The 16986-nt window shown below is 37.1% G+C and overlaps 1 protein-coding gene across 2 annotated transcripts in view; it reads left to right on the top strand.

Moving 5' to 3' along the window:
- Nucleotides 1-16986, top strand: part of PSL4 (calmodulin-binding protein) — a 225626-nt gene that overhangs the window by 13410 nt on the left and 195230 nt on the right. For both annotated transcript variants that reach the window (XM_089432256.1, XM_089432255.1), the window contains exon 3: nt 16538-16633. In XM_089432256.1, coding sequence (XP_089288382.1) covers nt 16538-16633 — 96 coding nt within the window. The remainder of the gene's footprint in view (nt 1-16537; nt 16634-16986) is intronic.

Genomic DNA, 16986 nt, shown 5'->3' with positions numbered 1-16986 from the left:
TTTTAAACTAGAAGGTGGGATACAATGGGAGTAAATCCCTAGCTCCCTCAAGAAACAAGATTCATTAATTAATTTTACAAAGAGAGAGAGAGATACCATTAGACAAGGAGAAGGCCTCCACAATCTTGAAGAGGTTTACAGATCCAAACATTGAAACACCAACACCTCTCTTTAAGCTACAAAATTTTGTGAGGAATTATACAAGGCCTTTTAACAATGGATTACAAGAAATTCCTTAACAAATCTGAAATCAATTATATAATCAAACCCTAGCTGTACAAGATGATGAAAATTGCTCACGGCCTAGGAGGAAAAGGACTCCTTCCAAAAAAATTTCAATTTAAATTTTTTAAAGCCACAAAATTTCTCTCAAAAACCCTTCGATTCAGGGGCTAAGAGGAGCCTCCTTATGTTCTCGGCCTTGGAGAAAATAAACTTTAATAACTCTTGGCCAGACAAGATAAATAGCCAAAATTTTTAATTAAATTTTGAAAAAAAATATTTATAATTAATTTCTCAAATTTTAAAACCCCAAACCCTAAAAAAATCTCAGCTATCTCTGCAAAACATCCAAGTTAGCAAGGGCTTTCAAACCAGATAAAGATGACGACCTCTTTAAGCTCTTGGCTAGGGGATAAAAACCTCCAAATGCTTGCGGTCTTTACCAACAATTTATAAATTAATCTCCAAGCCTTCAAACAATGTATTCTATACAAAGTTCGAATTTGGAAACCTTCAAACCTTAGCAACTAGGGTAGACACAATAGCAGGGGAAAAGGAGGTTTTTCAAAGCCACAATCAAGTGTGATTGATCCTCCAAAATTTTCGATTTTTCCTTGATGTACAACCAATCCACCTGTAAGTACAAATTACAAATATTTCAAGAGAAAACCTCCTGCCTTTAGCTGGATCCGCACAAGCCAAAGAGACAAACAAATATATACAAGGTGAAAGAAATTTATACAAGGGTTAGATCTATACTTTATGAATTTATTTACAAAAAAATGTGAAGCTAAATTAAAGGAGTATGTGTACAACTCCTTTCCTTGATTAGCAAACAATAAGCTCTATATTAGCCAAATGTATTTAGTAAAGCACTATAATTTAGAGAAATAGGAAGGTAAATATGTTTTTATGGAGCAAATGGCAAGAGAACTCCCTCAAAATTTTGTATGATAAATCTTTGAAAAATTCCACTATGGGTTCTTTAGCTTTTATGACTTGAGTAGTTAGTTGGTTCAGCCGAGAACGTTCCCAAGTGCTCATGATCTGATCAAATGAAATTGGTTTCTACACACTTTCAAAAAATTTGTTAGATCCACAAGAATTGGATGGCATAGTGAGAAGGAAGTCCTGGGGTTCAATCGAAAATCCACTAGATTTGCCCAATCTAAAGTGTTTCTTCAATTCAAATAATGATGCAAAGTAACTATACACCAATAAAACCAAACGACAAATGGAAATAACAAGCCATAACATTAGTATAATATGAAGCACAATAGATCAGAATGATATTACCATAAAAGACTGAAGAATAACACCATAGCTTTGCCCCCAAAGACTTTCTTTTATTGCTCAAAAAAACTTACAAATTCAGTAGAGCTTCACTTAGCCAAGAGCTCGAAAATTTTCATCTATTATAGTGTGAAGCTTAGAGCTCAATTTCTAGAAAAATGAGAGATCCATATCCCTCTCCAAGTGAAAACGGCTAGGTCCAACGAATTGCACAAATTTGACTTGATCCTAGAAGAAAACGACTAGTTGAAGGCTTGATCCACGTCCAATTAATCTTGTCCCATGATTGCTAGCTCTGATCTTGAGGATGGAGATCGATTTCCCTTAAAGATGGAGTTGGATTGACCAAAAATTTGATCCTGGTCCAAAAAATATTTTTTCCCAATTTACTCGAAAATTTCTCCTTCAACATAACCAAGTTGGACCATCTCATTGAAAAATCGATTTATTTGGGAATTTAGCTGCTTTTATGGACCAACAAATTTCTTATGGGACTTTTCCTGCTTGATTTGTGGAGATTTCGTTCTTGGGAAAGTCCACATCCATTTTTAATTATCTTTCACTTGGAGAGAATTTTAATTTTCTTTCATTGTAATTTTCTAACCAATTTCCGGCTAATTTTTTTGCCATTTTTTGGCAAAAGTTTAAAAATATGACTGTAGGGTATAGACATAATTTTCCATTGTCAAAGTGTGCCTAGATAGAAAGTTGAGGTGTAAATTTAAGTACTCATACCCCTTGCAACTTCTATTGACAACAGTTTTTACATTTTTACATTAAATATTACATAAAACCCCTGTTTAGAAGGGGAATTTTGACTATTTAAAAACTTACCTCTATATGCAACCAAATTATGCATAACTTTAGACATGATCTAGTATGACATTTTACATCGCCTCTATACACTAGGAATCACCTAAGACCCTACCATCAAGCCTCACTCTAGCTTTGGGGGACGCGTGGGAGAAAAACTTAAAAAATTATTTAGTGTTGAGAAACACAAATAATTAGCTAAGGAAAAAAATCCCTAGAGTGAAAACTCTCTAGCAAAAATCTTAAGCTACCTAGATGTGTTACATGGCTTTATATTCAACATACTAGAATCATTTTTACATCATGACCCCATAGGGTTGCAGAATTTGTAATACAATATAATGACCAAAAGCGACACGATAATTATGAAGTCTGAAAATTCTGACTGCTCTGAGTATGATGGAATTTTCTAAAATATACTCTGCTCATGGGGTAGTTGACAGTTGAGTGGTCAACATCTGGCTCCACGTGGGGATGCTTTTCTTCATGAAGGAATGCGAGAATCCAAAATCTGCATCCAAGCCACACAAATTACATAAGGCAGTTATCCATTAAGATATATATCTAAAATCATCATATAATATCAAATGTTGGAATTAAAAACTATTCTAATAACATGAAATAGAATCTAACTTAAGAACATGAACTAAAATACTAAAATGAAATCAAATATAATAACATAAATGAAATCTAATCTATGAGAGTAGGGCTAGAAATATAATACAGAAGATGCCCAATGGCATCAGATGTCATCTTTGTAGAGCAACTTGAGCATTCAACTATTTGCAGGTAAGTCGAGAGGTTCACCGTCCAATGTGCTCAAGTGGAATTAATTTTGTCTGGCGGTTCTTCTGATGATGTAAGGTCCAAGCCATACACTGTTCAACTTCCTGTGGTTTCCCGACTTCTCGTTCCTGCGATCCCACAATAGTACCATGTCTCCCACCTGAAAAGGTCTAACTCGAGAATATTTATCAAAATTATTTTTTAACTTTAGATTGATATTTGCAAATATGATCAAAAGCAGTTCTATGAGTTTCATCCAACTCCACTGTCTAATCACTTCTATGCTGCATGACATCCTTATTAGAACAAAAACGCTGAAGGAGTTGATAAGCTGGAAGCCTAAGGTGCACAGGTAGAGTTACATCCAAGCCATAAACAAGTTCAAAGGGACTCTTTCCGGTAGCTTTCTTCTTCGTAATCCTGTCTGCCCATAGCGCATACTTGATTTTTCTATCCCAAGCCCACTTATTGTCCCTTACTATCTTTTTGATAATGGTTATAAGATTCTTATTACTAGACTCAGCAAGACCAGTTCCTTGAGGATAGTGGCTTGATGAATGGGACAAAATAATGCCATACTTAAAACAAAAAGATGAAAACTATGAAGAACTAAAAGCTTTAGCATTATTGGTAGTAATTTTAGCTGAGATGCCAAATCGAGTAATGATTTTTTCTTCAAGAAAATCCATGACAACCTTTTTAGTGGCATTTTTCGTAGGAATGGCTTCAACCCATTTAGTAAAATAATCAATAACATTTAAAATCCATGAGTAGCCATTACTAGAATTTTAGCCGAATTTTCCATTGAAATCCATATGCCAATGCTCAAAAGGAGTCTTAACAACCACATGTTGTAAGGACAGGGCAACTAACTTTTGCTTCCCAGTGAACAATTGACAAGCTTGGCAACTCATAACATACTTGTGCACATCTGAAAAGATTGAAGGCCAATAATAACTAGCTCTAAGAATTTTGTGGGCAATAGTCTTTGTAGCATAATGACCACCACAAAATCCTGCATGAGTTTTCTTGTGCGAGTTATTGTGGAGAGCAATTTCCTCTTGGAGTGTGCAAAGAAATAGGGAAATTCCCTATTTAATAGGGTGCATAATTGCACAAACAAGGAGGAAGAAGATCAGGGATCAAACAGGGGTTTCAGGCCTAGGATAGGTAGGAGAATCCTTGTATTTTTAGATTGAAACAAGCTTGTATTTGTATGAGATCTATTGCTCAGTTTTTCTCGATAAAATTCTGAAGCAAGCGAGGGTTTTCCCAGTTGGGTTCGCTAGAAAAATTGTGTTGTTTATTGTGTGAAATTGCGTCTTTTATTTTTGTTATATTTTGCTGCTATTTGGTAGAGAAATTTTGGGTCTATGTGAAAAGAAAAATTGTTTTCAGATTGTTCATATTAGCAGATAAAAAATTTAAGGAAATTCTACTCGCTACTTGACCTTTGGGAGTAGCATTTGTTACATCATCATTCTCAGTATAGTTACATCCTTTTTATAGCCAATGTTAAAATTTTGAAATTCTTCTAAATTATTCAGAAAACGAACAACTTGACTGTCATTGTGAAACACTTGCCAATGCTCAACACTATCAGGAACTGAAGGCCTAAAGATAGCTTCCATCTTGACTTTATCATTTATCATTTCATCAGATATCTACAAACTGGACGCGACAACTGCAAGCTCATTAGCATGACCATTCTTTTCAACGAGGATAGTCTCAAGATTAAACGCATCAAACAATTCTCTAGTGTTCTAGACCACATTTTGATATTTCCTGAGTCTATCATTCTTACATGAAAACTTACCTTTGACTTGCTGAATGATAAGATCAAAATCTCCCTTAACACTAACCAATTTAACCTTTAGATCTCTTGCTACAAGACCCAATGAAAGGGCTTCATATTCAGCCCCATTTATCTGATCACTTGTTCCTGCCATTCCACTATCCATAATTCTCTTCACAAGAGGGAAAGTAGCAGCATCATGAAGTGCATCACAAGGTCTACAATAAGGTGGTTCTTGTTCAACAAGATTTGTAGACTCAAGTGGATTTGGCGGTTTCTACTCGTTAGGGGAGCCCCCCTTCTTGTGTATATAAAGAAACACCCATGGTCAAGAATTTCTTATGTATATAAAGAAATACCCATGGTTAAAACTTTCTTCTTAAACACGTTAAAGCTTTCTTCTTAAACTCTTGAATATATCTTTGAACACTTTGTCCTTTACCTTGCCTTAATATTTGCCAATCCATTATGGCTTGTTGGGTTTAGCCTAATGGATATAATTGTTTGTTTAATGCAACTACAAACTCATACTAAGAAGAAATTACTTTACCATTTCGAAGGAGATCTTCTTGAGTTCTACTCTCCCACCAGATTAAGGTTGTGCCACCTAGTCGAAGAGAGATGAGTTGGAACTTTGCATTGTCATCCACAATCTTTTGAATCTTGTAATAGATTTGAAGTTGTCTGATCCAATTATCCAACTTCTCAGCATTAAGTTCACGTAATATATTGGAAAATCAAACATAAGATCAAGTTTCTATAAAGAGAAATTGGATGTAGTTTTCTTAGAGTGCTTCTTTGAAGAACTTTCACTCGAATGAGAAGAAAAAGATGTCAGGGATGGATGAGTCTTAGGAGGATCACCAGCCCCTTCTCCTTTCGTTCACGATACAACTCTTCTCTTTCGTTCACGATACAACTCTTCCACCCCAACTTTCATTGCCATGGATGTTTCACGAAAATCCGCCTTGGAATCGAAAGGATTTCCTCCTCTCAGTGATGGCATTTCTCATCTTTGAGTTGAGCACCTCGAGCCAATTTTAGGGTTGTACTGTTAAGCGATCCTTCTCACGCTTGTGTGTAGATCTTGTAAGCATTCAACACTTGCAAATCCTATCACACTTGCTCTGCTATCAAACTTGATCTAAAATTCATGACTTGATTTCCATTAATTATAAGTGTGAATTAACTTAGTGCACAAATGAAAAGGCTGGCATGAAGAAATAAACAACAAAAAAAGAGAGACAAGAAAAAAGCAGGTTGATAATAGAGTTCAACCAGCTTGGGCTACTTCTCTAGACCAACTTCCAGTGAGTGACCGCTCTATGATGTGATGCAAAAGTGATGTTTACATCTACTAGGTCTACAACTTGTAAACTAAATTCATCCTCAAGTCTACTATAGAGGTTGTGGTATCGAAAACATCACTTTCTTGCTCTCGGACAGCCAAAAACAGGGATCAAAAACTCTCTTTTTTCAACATATACAGAAATACTACAATATAACAATACTTTGTTTCAACAACCTTCATAAAACAACTTTGTGGAAAATTGGCGAAGGTGCTGGTTATGTAGTTGGAGGTCGCAGGATCTCTTCATAGTTGGTTTTGATTTTTAGGGCTTTGATTGATTTTGAATTCAAATATAATACTCTGGTCCCCGCCATACAAAGCATGTAGTTGGTGCAGTGGTTAGGATGTTGGTGGTGGCACGGAGGTCATGGGCTTAAGACTGTTAGTTCAACACACGACAATAACTTGTTAGCGCATTGTTTCAAAGGGCTTAACGTCAGGCAGAGGTTGTGGGGTCAATCCTCGCTGGCGCAATTTTTAACCATAGGTTGTTCTGTTGACTTTAAATAGAAGTTCTTCTAGTAACTCATAATGATGAGCTGTTGGCATAGTGGTAACACTGGCTGTTGTTACGTTGAGGTCGGGGGTTCAAATTTCCTGTTGGCCTTTTCGTCCCTAACTAATTGAACCTTCTTTGCCTTGGAGTTTGCCATGTGTTGACTTCTGATTGGTCCACTTCACTGCAAAATCAACTTGCTAAGTCAACATGCCATGTCACTGCTTAGTAAGCTTGCCATGTCAACGTCCATACAACACCTATCATGTGTCAACCTTGGTGATGCCACGTGTCATGTCTTGCCCATCGTTTTGCCTATTTGGCCAAAACTATAGAAGGCCATAACTTTCTCATATGATGTCTGTTTGACTTCGTTTAAGCGTCATTGGAAAGTTCTTGATGAGTTCTTCATCATGGAAACCTTTTCTTCAACATTTGAGAACATCAATTTTGACTAGTTGTAAAGATTCACTTGGATCAAATCACCTCATGGAGCCTCTATTGTTGTGATGAGAACCACCTAATAAAACCCTCTCAAGATCAAGTGAAAGTCAACAAACATTAGGTAACAAAAACCATGGATGCATCATAGTGGACCATAGTTATTGTTAGGGGCACATTAACACTTACGCAAATATCATCCTTAAATATCTAACTAGACCAAGCCTCGTATAGGTATTTCCTCCTTTGTTAGGGATGGTTAGATGGTTACCCTATAAGGTGTTTCTTGCTCACAAGGGTGTTGAGAAATCAATGCTAGTAGGATTTAGGGTTTGATTCCTCTTTCTTGATAATTACTTGTTAATTATGTTGGCTTCTTTTACTTCTTATTTAGTTTATCTTTCATCAAGCAATTACCAAATTATATGTGTGTGAAGATCACAAGAACAAGAGACACAAGATGTAGGCGCACAGCCAGGGCAAAACCCCTATAAGGGGAAAACCCAGTCCAGACTTCTAGACCTAGACAAAGACCTTCTCCAACCACCAAGTCAACCCTTCCTCCTTGTAGATGCCCTTTTCTTAGCCTTCCAAGTGTCAACTCTTCAAGGTGTAGCTTCAGATTAGAATTTCGGCCCCAGCAACAGGTTTTCAGCCCCCCAGCTTCAAAACTTCGACCCTGCAATAGAAACAGAATTTCGACCCCAACTTCAGCCCAATATCTTCGCACGTGTGAGAGAAAGGTAGCCCAAAAACTCGATTTTCTTCTTCCCAACTTCTCTCCTTCTTCTCCAACAACTTCACACTCTTTTCCAGCTACTGCTTCTTAGAGATCGAACTTGTTGATGATGCTCTCCAAATGAAGCCAAGTTGCTCAATATATAGGCTTCTTGTGAGGTTGAATTGTCCTAATCCAGGCCAACTTGTTGAGGGCAAGGCCAACTTGGTGTGGAGGTGACAAATTATCTTTTTGACTCAAAAATAATTATTTTTACATGATACAAAAACCTAAGAAGGGTCTAATAATAATGACACTGACTCTTATGTCTCAAGACAAAACCTAGAAGCCCTCAATGGGGGCTTGGACCTAGAAAGCATTGACCCAAGCATGAAACCCACGCTTTAATAAGTCATTTCATTTAATAATAAATTTTCTTTCGACAAGTACAATTATGAAGACCGAAGCTAGTTACATTTTTCAACACTCCCTCTTAACTAGGGAGGTATTCATAATTACATATATATACAAGTACATGGAAGATTTCAAAATGATCTTGAACTACAAAGATTTCTAGCATAGTTAGTGCTGCAGACTAGATTCCTGACCATGGTAATCTATCCGGGTGGGACTAAGATGGACTCAAACTTTTAGCTAGTCTAGGTACCATCAGGCTTACTCGCTAACCATCAACCTAGGGATCTAGGTGCGTATCCAAGGTCAAAGCTCCATGACCAATGCCACCTTCCCTTTTCGGGATCTAAACATCAACACACAAGTTGACCAAATGTCCTCCCAAGCATCCGCCATTAGATGCTTCATCTCTCCCTATCAACTAAATCTATAATATTCAAACTTCTTATTCGGAAGAGATTTCATCAGCACATCAACTACCTGTTCATCTGTCGGAATATACTGTAGCTTTATGACACCATCTTGTACCAAGCTTCTAATGTAGTGGTACTTGTTGTTGATATGCTTCGTCCTTGTATGGAATACATTGTTTTCAAACATCTTGATGCTGCTTTGATTATCACAATTTATTATTGTAGGATCCAGAGTCTTTCCAAACAAATCTGGCAAGAGTTTTCTTGACCAAACAACTTCCTTTCCTACTTAGCATGCAACAACATATTCAGCTTCGACACTACTTAACACAATGGGATCTTGTTTTCTACTCATCCATGAAATCATTGTAGATCCCAAACTGAAACATCCACCGATAGTGTTTCTTCCATTAGTCTCATTGCCACCCCAATTGGAATCTGAGAAACCTGTCAACTTAACTTCCTTTCCATCATACTTTAGGTAGTGATGTATAGTTCCACATAGATATCTCAAAATATGCGTAACAACTATCCAATGGTCATGACGAGGCTCCAACTGAAATTGAATAAGAACATTTACATCAAAACATATATTAGGTCTTGTATTTACTAGGTACATCAAAGAACCTGTTGACTTGCAATATCTAGTAGGATCGACGAGACTAGAGTCAGAGCTTCTCAATTTCTTGAGATTAGTGATCATGGGAGTAGTCATAGGCTTGGAGTCCATCATACCGAATCTTTGTAGTATCTCTATTATGTATTTACCTTGACCCAAATATATCTCTTCGAGTTTCTGCCAGACTTCCAAACCTAAGTAATAGTGCATAAGTCCCAAATCTTTCTTTTCGAATTTAGTTGCCAACATCTTCTTGCATTCCTGTAATATGTGCTCCACATCTGTAATAAGTAAATCATCCACATATAGAAGTATAATAACTGGTTCATTGTTCACCACCTTGATGTAGAGATTTGGATCTGTAGAAATTTTGAGGAACCCAATTCTTAAGAGATATGCATCCATCCTTGCATACCATGCCCTAGGAGCTTGCTTCAAGCAATATAGGGCTATCTTGAGTCTACAGACATGTGTATCTTCGCTATTTATTTTGAAACCTTCCGTTTGTTCAATGTATATCTCTTCATCAATGGTTCCATTTAGAAATGCTATTTTGACATCCATTTGATGAATATTCTATCCCATCGTAGCAGCTAGCGAAACCAAAAATCTTATAATACTATACCCGGCAGTAGGAGCAAAGGTTTCTTCATAGTCTATGACTTCCTTTTGTGAGAAACCCCTTGCAACGAATCTAGCATTGTATTTGTCTATGTTTCCATCAATAGCATGTTTAATTTTGTAAATCCATTTTGAAGTGACAACCGATTTGTCACTTGGTCTATGAACAATTTCCCAAACCCCATTGATATTCTTCTTGCATCGCCTTCTTCCATTCTTCTTGATGAACAACTTCTACAAATGTAGTTGGTCAATTTTGTCATATATGTTGCATATCTTGAATATCTCTTTGGTCTTTTGCTTTCTCTAAAAGTTCCTTTAGTAGCTCCATTACCTTCGGCATCTTCAAGAGTAGCTTTTAACCAATTTGGCCTCTTCCTTGTTTCAGGTATGATCATAGGTTGAATCGGCTCACTTGGCCCTTCTTCTTCTTGGTTTGTAGTTGTTTATCATGATGCTCTTCTTCTTCAAATAGTGGAATATCTTCATCATCAGAATCGATTGGAATGTCTTTGGATCTTTTGTAGGCATGATTCTCATCGAATATAACATTCTTGCTTACTTCAATTTATCATCCTTCGTTGATGTAGATTCTATATGCTTTTGAAGAAATACTGTAGCCAACAAGATCTCTTTAATGCTTGTGGAATCTAATTTCTTTTGCTTGTCCTTTGGAACATGGATGTATGTGGGATACCCAAAGATTCAAAGGTGGTCCACACATGGCTTCTTCCGTGTGAATGCTTCTTCAGGTGTCATATTCTCAAAGATTCTATGAGGACTTCTATTTTGTATATATACTGTTGTCATTGTTGCTCTTCCGCATAGAAAGTTTAGTAGATCTTGATCAAATATCATAGTTCGTATATATTCTTCAATATGTAGGTCAAATTGCCCTAATCCAGGCCGACTTGTTGAGGGCAGGGCCGACTTGGTGTGGAGGTGACAAATTATCTTTATGACTCAAAAATAATTATTTTTACATGATACAAAAGCCCAAGAAGGGTCTAATAATAATGACAATGACTCTTATGACTCTAGACAAAACCTAGAAGCCCTCATTGGGGGCTTTGACCTAGAAACATTGACCCAAGCATGAAACCCATGCTTTAATAAGTCATTTCCTTTAATAATAAATTTTCTTTCGACAAGTACAATTATGAAGACTGAAGCTAGTTACATTTTTCAACACTCCCTCTTAGCTAGGGAGGTATTCACAATTACATATATATATATATATATATATATATATATATATATATAGTACATGGAAGATTTCAAAATGATCTTGAACTACGAAGAGTTCTAGCACCATCAGTGCTGCAGACTAGATTCCTGACCATGGTAATCTATCTGGGTGGGACTAAGATGGACTCAAGTTTTCAGCCAGTCTAGGTACCATCAGGCTTACTCACTAATCATCAACCTAGGGATCTAGGTGCATATCCAAGGTCAAAGCTCCATGACCAATGCCACCTTCCCTCTTCAAGATCTAAACATCAATGCACAAGCCAACCAAATGTCCTCCCAAGCATCCGGCTTCTTCCCTGTGAATGCTTCTTCAGGTGTCATATTCTCAAGAATTCTATGAGGACTTCTATTTTGTATATATATTGTTGTCATTGCTGCTTCTCCCCATAGAAACTTTGGATGATCTTGATCAAATATCATAGTTCATATACATTCTTCAATATATAGGCTTCTTGTGAGGTGGAATTGCCCTAATCCAGGCCGACTTGTTGAGGGCAGGGCTGACATGGTGTGGAGGTGACAAATTATCTTTATGACTCAAAAATAATTATTTTTACATGATACAAAAGCCCAAGAAGGGTCTAATAATAATGATAATGACTCTAATGGGGGTTTGATCTAGAAATGTTGACCCTAGAATGAAACCCATGCTTTAATAAGTCATTTTCTTTAATAACAATTTTTTTTTGACAAGTACATTTATGAAGACCGAAGCTATTTACATTCTTCAACAAAGTGGAAGTGACAGGTCCCAAGTTAGTGCATCGATCCATAGGTGCATGTGAAGATGGCGACAACGGAGAGGTCATGACTTTAGGGCAAGGTGCCATAGCTAAGTGACCAGCTAATGGAGGTCTAGCATCTTGAGTGTAGAGATGTAAGGAGGGAGCAATTGTGGAGGCATGGGTTACCCCTTTCCTCGGCCTATTTTTTCCACCCCTTTGGTGCACCTTTTACTTTATGATAATGCTTTGATTTGAGTGCATAAATTAGGAGCCCAAGCTTGGTTTTCGAGATTTAGCATTTATTACCCCTTAATGATGAGGCAGTGTGTCACTCAGCAGGGTTGGGACAATACAAGGGTTCCTTTTTATGGATGGAGCATTGTGTGCTTGAGGATCTGGCTAGTGGCTAATGAGGGGGGTAGTTCTCATGCTAGGATTTTGCCCATGTGCCAATTCAATTGCCCTAGCCATCTTTTGCATTTTATCCTTTTCTTTAATGGTGGCTTTCTTTTGCCTTTAACTATCTTTAAGTTGCATCAACCTTTAGGGCAAAATTTTCTGGCCCAGACTCAAGGATGAGGATGAGAAGGTGCCAATCCTCATGACCAATGACCACCAGCCCGAAGAATGGAGATGGAATAATGGGAAGGATGGAAAGTGGTAAGTATGGAATATCAAGGACGCACTACTTCAATCAAAGCCTTGCCAATAGTGTCCTTCCTAAAACCTTAAGGCCCCAGAGGAGGTCCCATGGGACTCGAGTGAAAGCTTGACCTCCTAGCTGAAGTTAGGGAACACAAATATAGCCAATATTGGTCAATCATCCATATCACCTTTTGATTGATATTAGTATGCCTAAATAGTAAAATCTTTAAGTAAAAGCACATGATTACAAAATTGTTAAAGTACTTGCCAATGGATGACCCACCTTCCTTTAAGAAGGAATGCTGAATGGAAGAGAGAAATCTGAATGGAGCAATAGGTGGAGGATCTATGGCATCATGCATGTGTTGATCAATAGGGCTGCTGGCTGGCTGGCTGTCCAAGGAGAAGAGTTTTCTCCTATGTGTTACCTACTTTTTGGTGGGTAACAAGAACTTTTCTCGAGAACCCAAATGAACTTGGTTCTTCCCAACAATCAAATGGAGTCTTAATCTTGACATAGGTACCTGACCCCCAATTTCACTTAATCTTGACATAGGCACCTGACCCCCAATTTCAAGTACTTCAGGGGTGTTTCTTCCATAATAAAAACAGTTCAAATTTTAATTAAAAAACCCCCTAAACATCAAGGGCAGGTGCGGCCTTCCCCCCAAACCCTAATCTTTCACTTACCTCACACTCTAGTGCAGTCAAAAGAGCAAACCAGCCTATTAGTTTTGCCATTTCTTTTCCAGCAGTGAAGGGAGAGACAATGAGCAATTAGAGGAAAGAGCAATCCAATAGTGAAGTGATTTTGGTGCCCTATTCTGATTAAAAATTTGTATACAATGATATATATCTATGTTGTTCAATGTTTTTTTTTTAATTTTCTATTTCATGTTTGGAAATGACATTACACAAATTTTGAATGTAGTAGTATTCACTTGCCACTGGGTTTAACTTTTAAGATTCCTCAGGCAACATCTGTAAATGTAAAATTCAATTTGAATTTTGAAATTTCAAATGATAATGATCAAGTTCACTGTTCAATGTTGTTCAGTGTTTTTCATAATCATTGTGTGATTGTTAATTGTTCAAAATTTCAATGAAGCAATGTGCATGTTCTTTTTGTTACTTGCTGAAAATGATATTATTGTATTATGCAATGTGCATGTTTATAATTTCTTTTATAATTAATTTTTTCAGACACACACAAAGACACACACTCACACACTGTGTACCCTTGACAAACTCAAGTCTCTTGTTTCAAGAAATGCCTACTCGGTCCCTGAACCCAAGTACCTTGGCAACTTAGGTTCAATCCCTTCCTTTTGTGGTTCCCATGCCTACTTAAAAAGTGCTTGAAGCTTATGGGAATGGAACCTTGGTCTGTGGTGAGAAATCACCATTGTTAGTCCATATTCTGCTGGTACTAAATGGCAATCCTTGAAGAGAATGCAAGGGTGGGCTTGGGTCCTTAATATGGTTTTTTGGAACATATCTTAAGCATCAAGCTGTATGGCCACTTTGTCCTAGATAAAGTCTTGCCACATGTAGCCATAACTTCGACCCCTACCTCAGGTGTGCCCCATGGCTAGTCTTAGGTGTGCCAAAAGCCAGTGGGAATGGAACCTTGGTCTATGGTGTGAAACTCCCTGCTTCAAACTATTAGTCCCAAGCTTGTTGGGCCCGCAAATGAAATAAAAAAAGGCAGATCTTGAAAAGAGCAAAGGGATGGGGTTATGCTCTTAATATGGTGATGATCTAGTTGCACCATAAAACCAGTGCTAGGACACATCATCATGATGAGGCTTGCACCACACCTTACCATAATTTAGACCCCTACCTTCAAGTGCCTCCTTTGCTTCTTGAAGGTGCTGGAATGTGCAAGGGAATGGAAACTTGATTTATGGTGTGAAACTCCTTGCTCCTCATTGTTGGTGTCAAGTCCGTCGCTCACATCTAATGTAGCTACTACCAGGAGAGGATGGCCTTTCATGTTTTACATGAGAGGTTTGTTTGGCCAATTTGTGTAATCCATTGGGGTTTGCATTGCCAAAAATGGATCTTTAGACCACTTTTCCTTGTAGAACAGTAGGCGACCAACCTATGCTCCTTTATGATGGTTTTATTGTTTCCCTTATGGTTAATGTGTAAATGGTTTCTCTTTAAGGGGAAAGGCTTCAAGGTTTGTTCTTTGATATTTAAGGAATCTTCCAAGGATGGACCAATGATGATGCCTCATTGATATGCTGTTCTCGTAGTGGTGTATTTGTTATCATTGAAAAACAAAACTACTTTTTTCTGTATGTTAAGATGCTATCAAGATGTATGCCTTTTTGGTATTTTAGGTTGAATTTTGGCAGTTGTGCTTGCTGTGGGGGTAGATGGAACAATTAGTTCCTTGAATTGTTAGTTAATGCTGGTGACCATGTACAGTTTGAGTATAAAGGAGAAATTTGGGCACTGGGCATATGTAAGTGTAGAAAACTAATTCAGTCCATTATATACTGCCTATTCTATGCATATGATTTAGATGGCAAGAGATGGAGAACAGTCACTTTGAGGGAGACAACCACTGACGTCTTCTGTTTGCATGACATGAAACTCAATTAAGATCCTAGTACGTCTCTTAATAAGGAGTAACAATACCTCTGTTCTCATGCTAAAGGATAAAATATTTTCTAGTCTCAAACTCTATGAAATAATGAAACATCTTATGCATTTGCCTATCATGAGCATTGGAAAATTTAGCTCTTTTATGAATTTTGATGAAAACTTTCTTTGAGATGTCTTGCAGAAATTCTCATACCATGTGACATATAAAGGTCTAGGTAAATTGGTTTCTAGATTGTAACATTGAGGACATAGAGGTTAATCGTACTGTATTAACATCAATTTGTGAATTTTTGTGAATGGATATCCATGTTGCCCAAGATATGCACAATATCAATATCATTTCTTATAACTTGGATAACTTTTTTTGTGACAGAATGTTCAGGTTGTACTTAGAATGTAGTGGGAAGTAGGCATGCAGTGGACCATCTAAAGAAGGCTGTCTTAAGATATTGGCAACTTACAATGCCTGTGATGAGATCCATAGGTCAAGCTCCTATGTGATGTGAAAGGAAAACTTAGTAAAGGAACATCTGATTTCCCATTTAAGAACATTGAATTTGTTTCCACGCAGTCAACACTGAATGGCTATTCAGTCTATCGGAACTCTTGCGTCATGCTATTCTTAGCTTCCAGTAAAGTTGCAAGGGATCTAGAAAGAATGGAGCTCATTACACTGTTTTGTCACTTTTATGAAAGCCACTTAAGTGGGGGTTGAAGTTTGTGGCAAAGGCGATTACAAGGGCAAGCTCAGATAAAATTTAAAATTAAGCACCCGTAAAATTGAATTTTGGTTGCTTGGAATATTGTATGGCAAGTATGGTTAGCATGTGCTTTTTTGTTTGTTAGGTAAGCTAATTAAAGTCAGCTTAATTTAAATTAATAAAAATAAAAATTTACCTTTTTGCCTCTTGTTCCATTTAAATCATTTGTCATGGAACTTCTTTTTCAATCGTCATCCTTGTGCATCTTTGATTTTGGATTTCTTTAGCTGGTTTTTTTGTACGAAAGGCATTTTTGTATAATTTCTTGCCCAGCTGAGCATATTTTGACATTCTTTGTTCTTTGAAACATGTCTTTTAATCACTATGCATTGTCAATAAAGGATGTCAAAAGACAATCAGTTTCTCATCATGATAATGCTTCTATGCAGATGATAAAAGCATCATTATCATTCTAACATCACGAAAGCATGACATCTTATGGAAAGTGTGAGAGCTAAAGGACCATGTCTGATGGTTGTTTGTCCTTTCCTTCTGTCACAATAATGTGGAGACAACTTATCACTGACACATGAAGTTCTACACTTTTTTGGTTACAGGAACATCAGCCTGTCCAGAAGGAAAATTTTACTGTAGAAATGTGGGGTATACACCTCTTTTACTATTCTCATCTCGGGTGAATGATGGCATTTGTGGTAAGGTTCATTTATACCATGCAATCAAAAATATTTTTATTTCTTTTATGTTCTCCAGTAAACAATGTTATGTATAATTCAGATTCCTAAAGTACATGCCCCAGCTATTGTTCGTAGCTCTATGTGAAAGACTGCCTTAAAGAGTGTTTTGGGAAGTAGGATTTATTGGTTTGTCAGAAGCTCTAATAAAAACAAATCGTATAGTTTTGATTGTTGTTGAATGCAAAGTTCCCATTTGTTATTTGTGAAATAGGTTGCTTCTGATAGTTCCTATCATAATGTGTAGCATCTTTTGATGGTTTTTGCTTTATTTATTGTTCTACATTATTGTTTTTCTACATACAACAGGAGCT

Source organism: Pinus tabuliformis, chromosome 5_1 (genome assembly GCF_031772625.1).
Source record: "Pinus tabuliformis cultivar Carrire ecotype Pingquan chromosome 5_1, CPIR1, whole genome shotgun sequence".
Classification (NCBI taxonomy): domain Eukaryota; kingdom Viridiplantae; phylum Streptophyta; class Pinopsida; order Pinales; family Pinaceae; genus Pinus; species Pinus tabuliformis.
The sequence above is the reverse complement of the archived record's forward strand: the minus strand, read 5'-3'. Positions and strand labels throughout refer to the sequence as shown.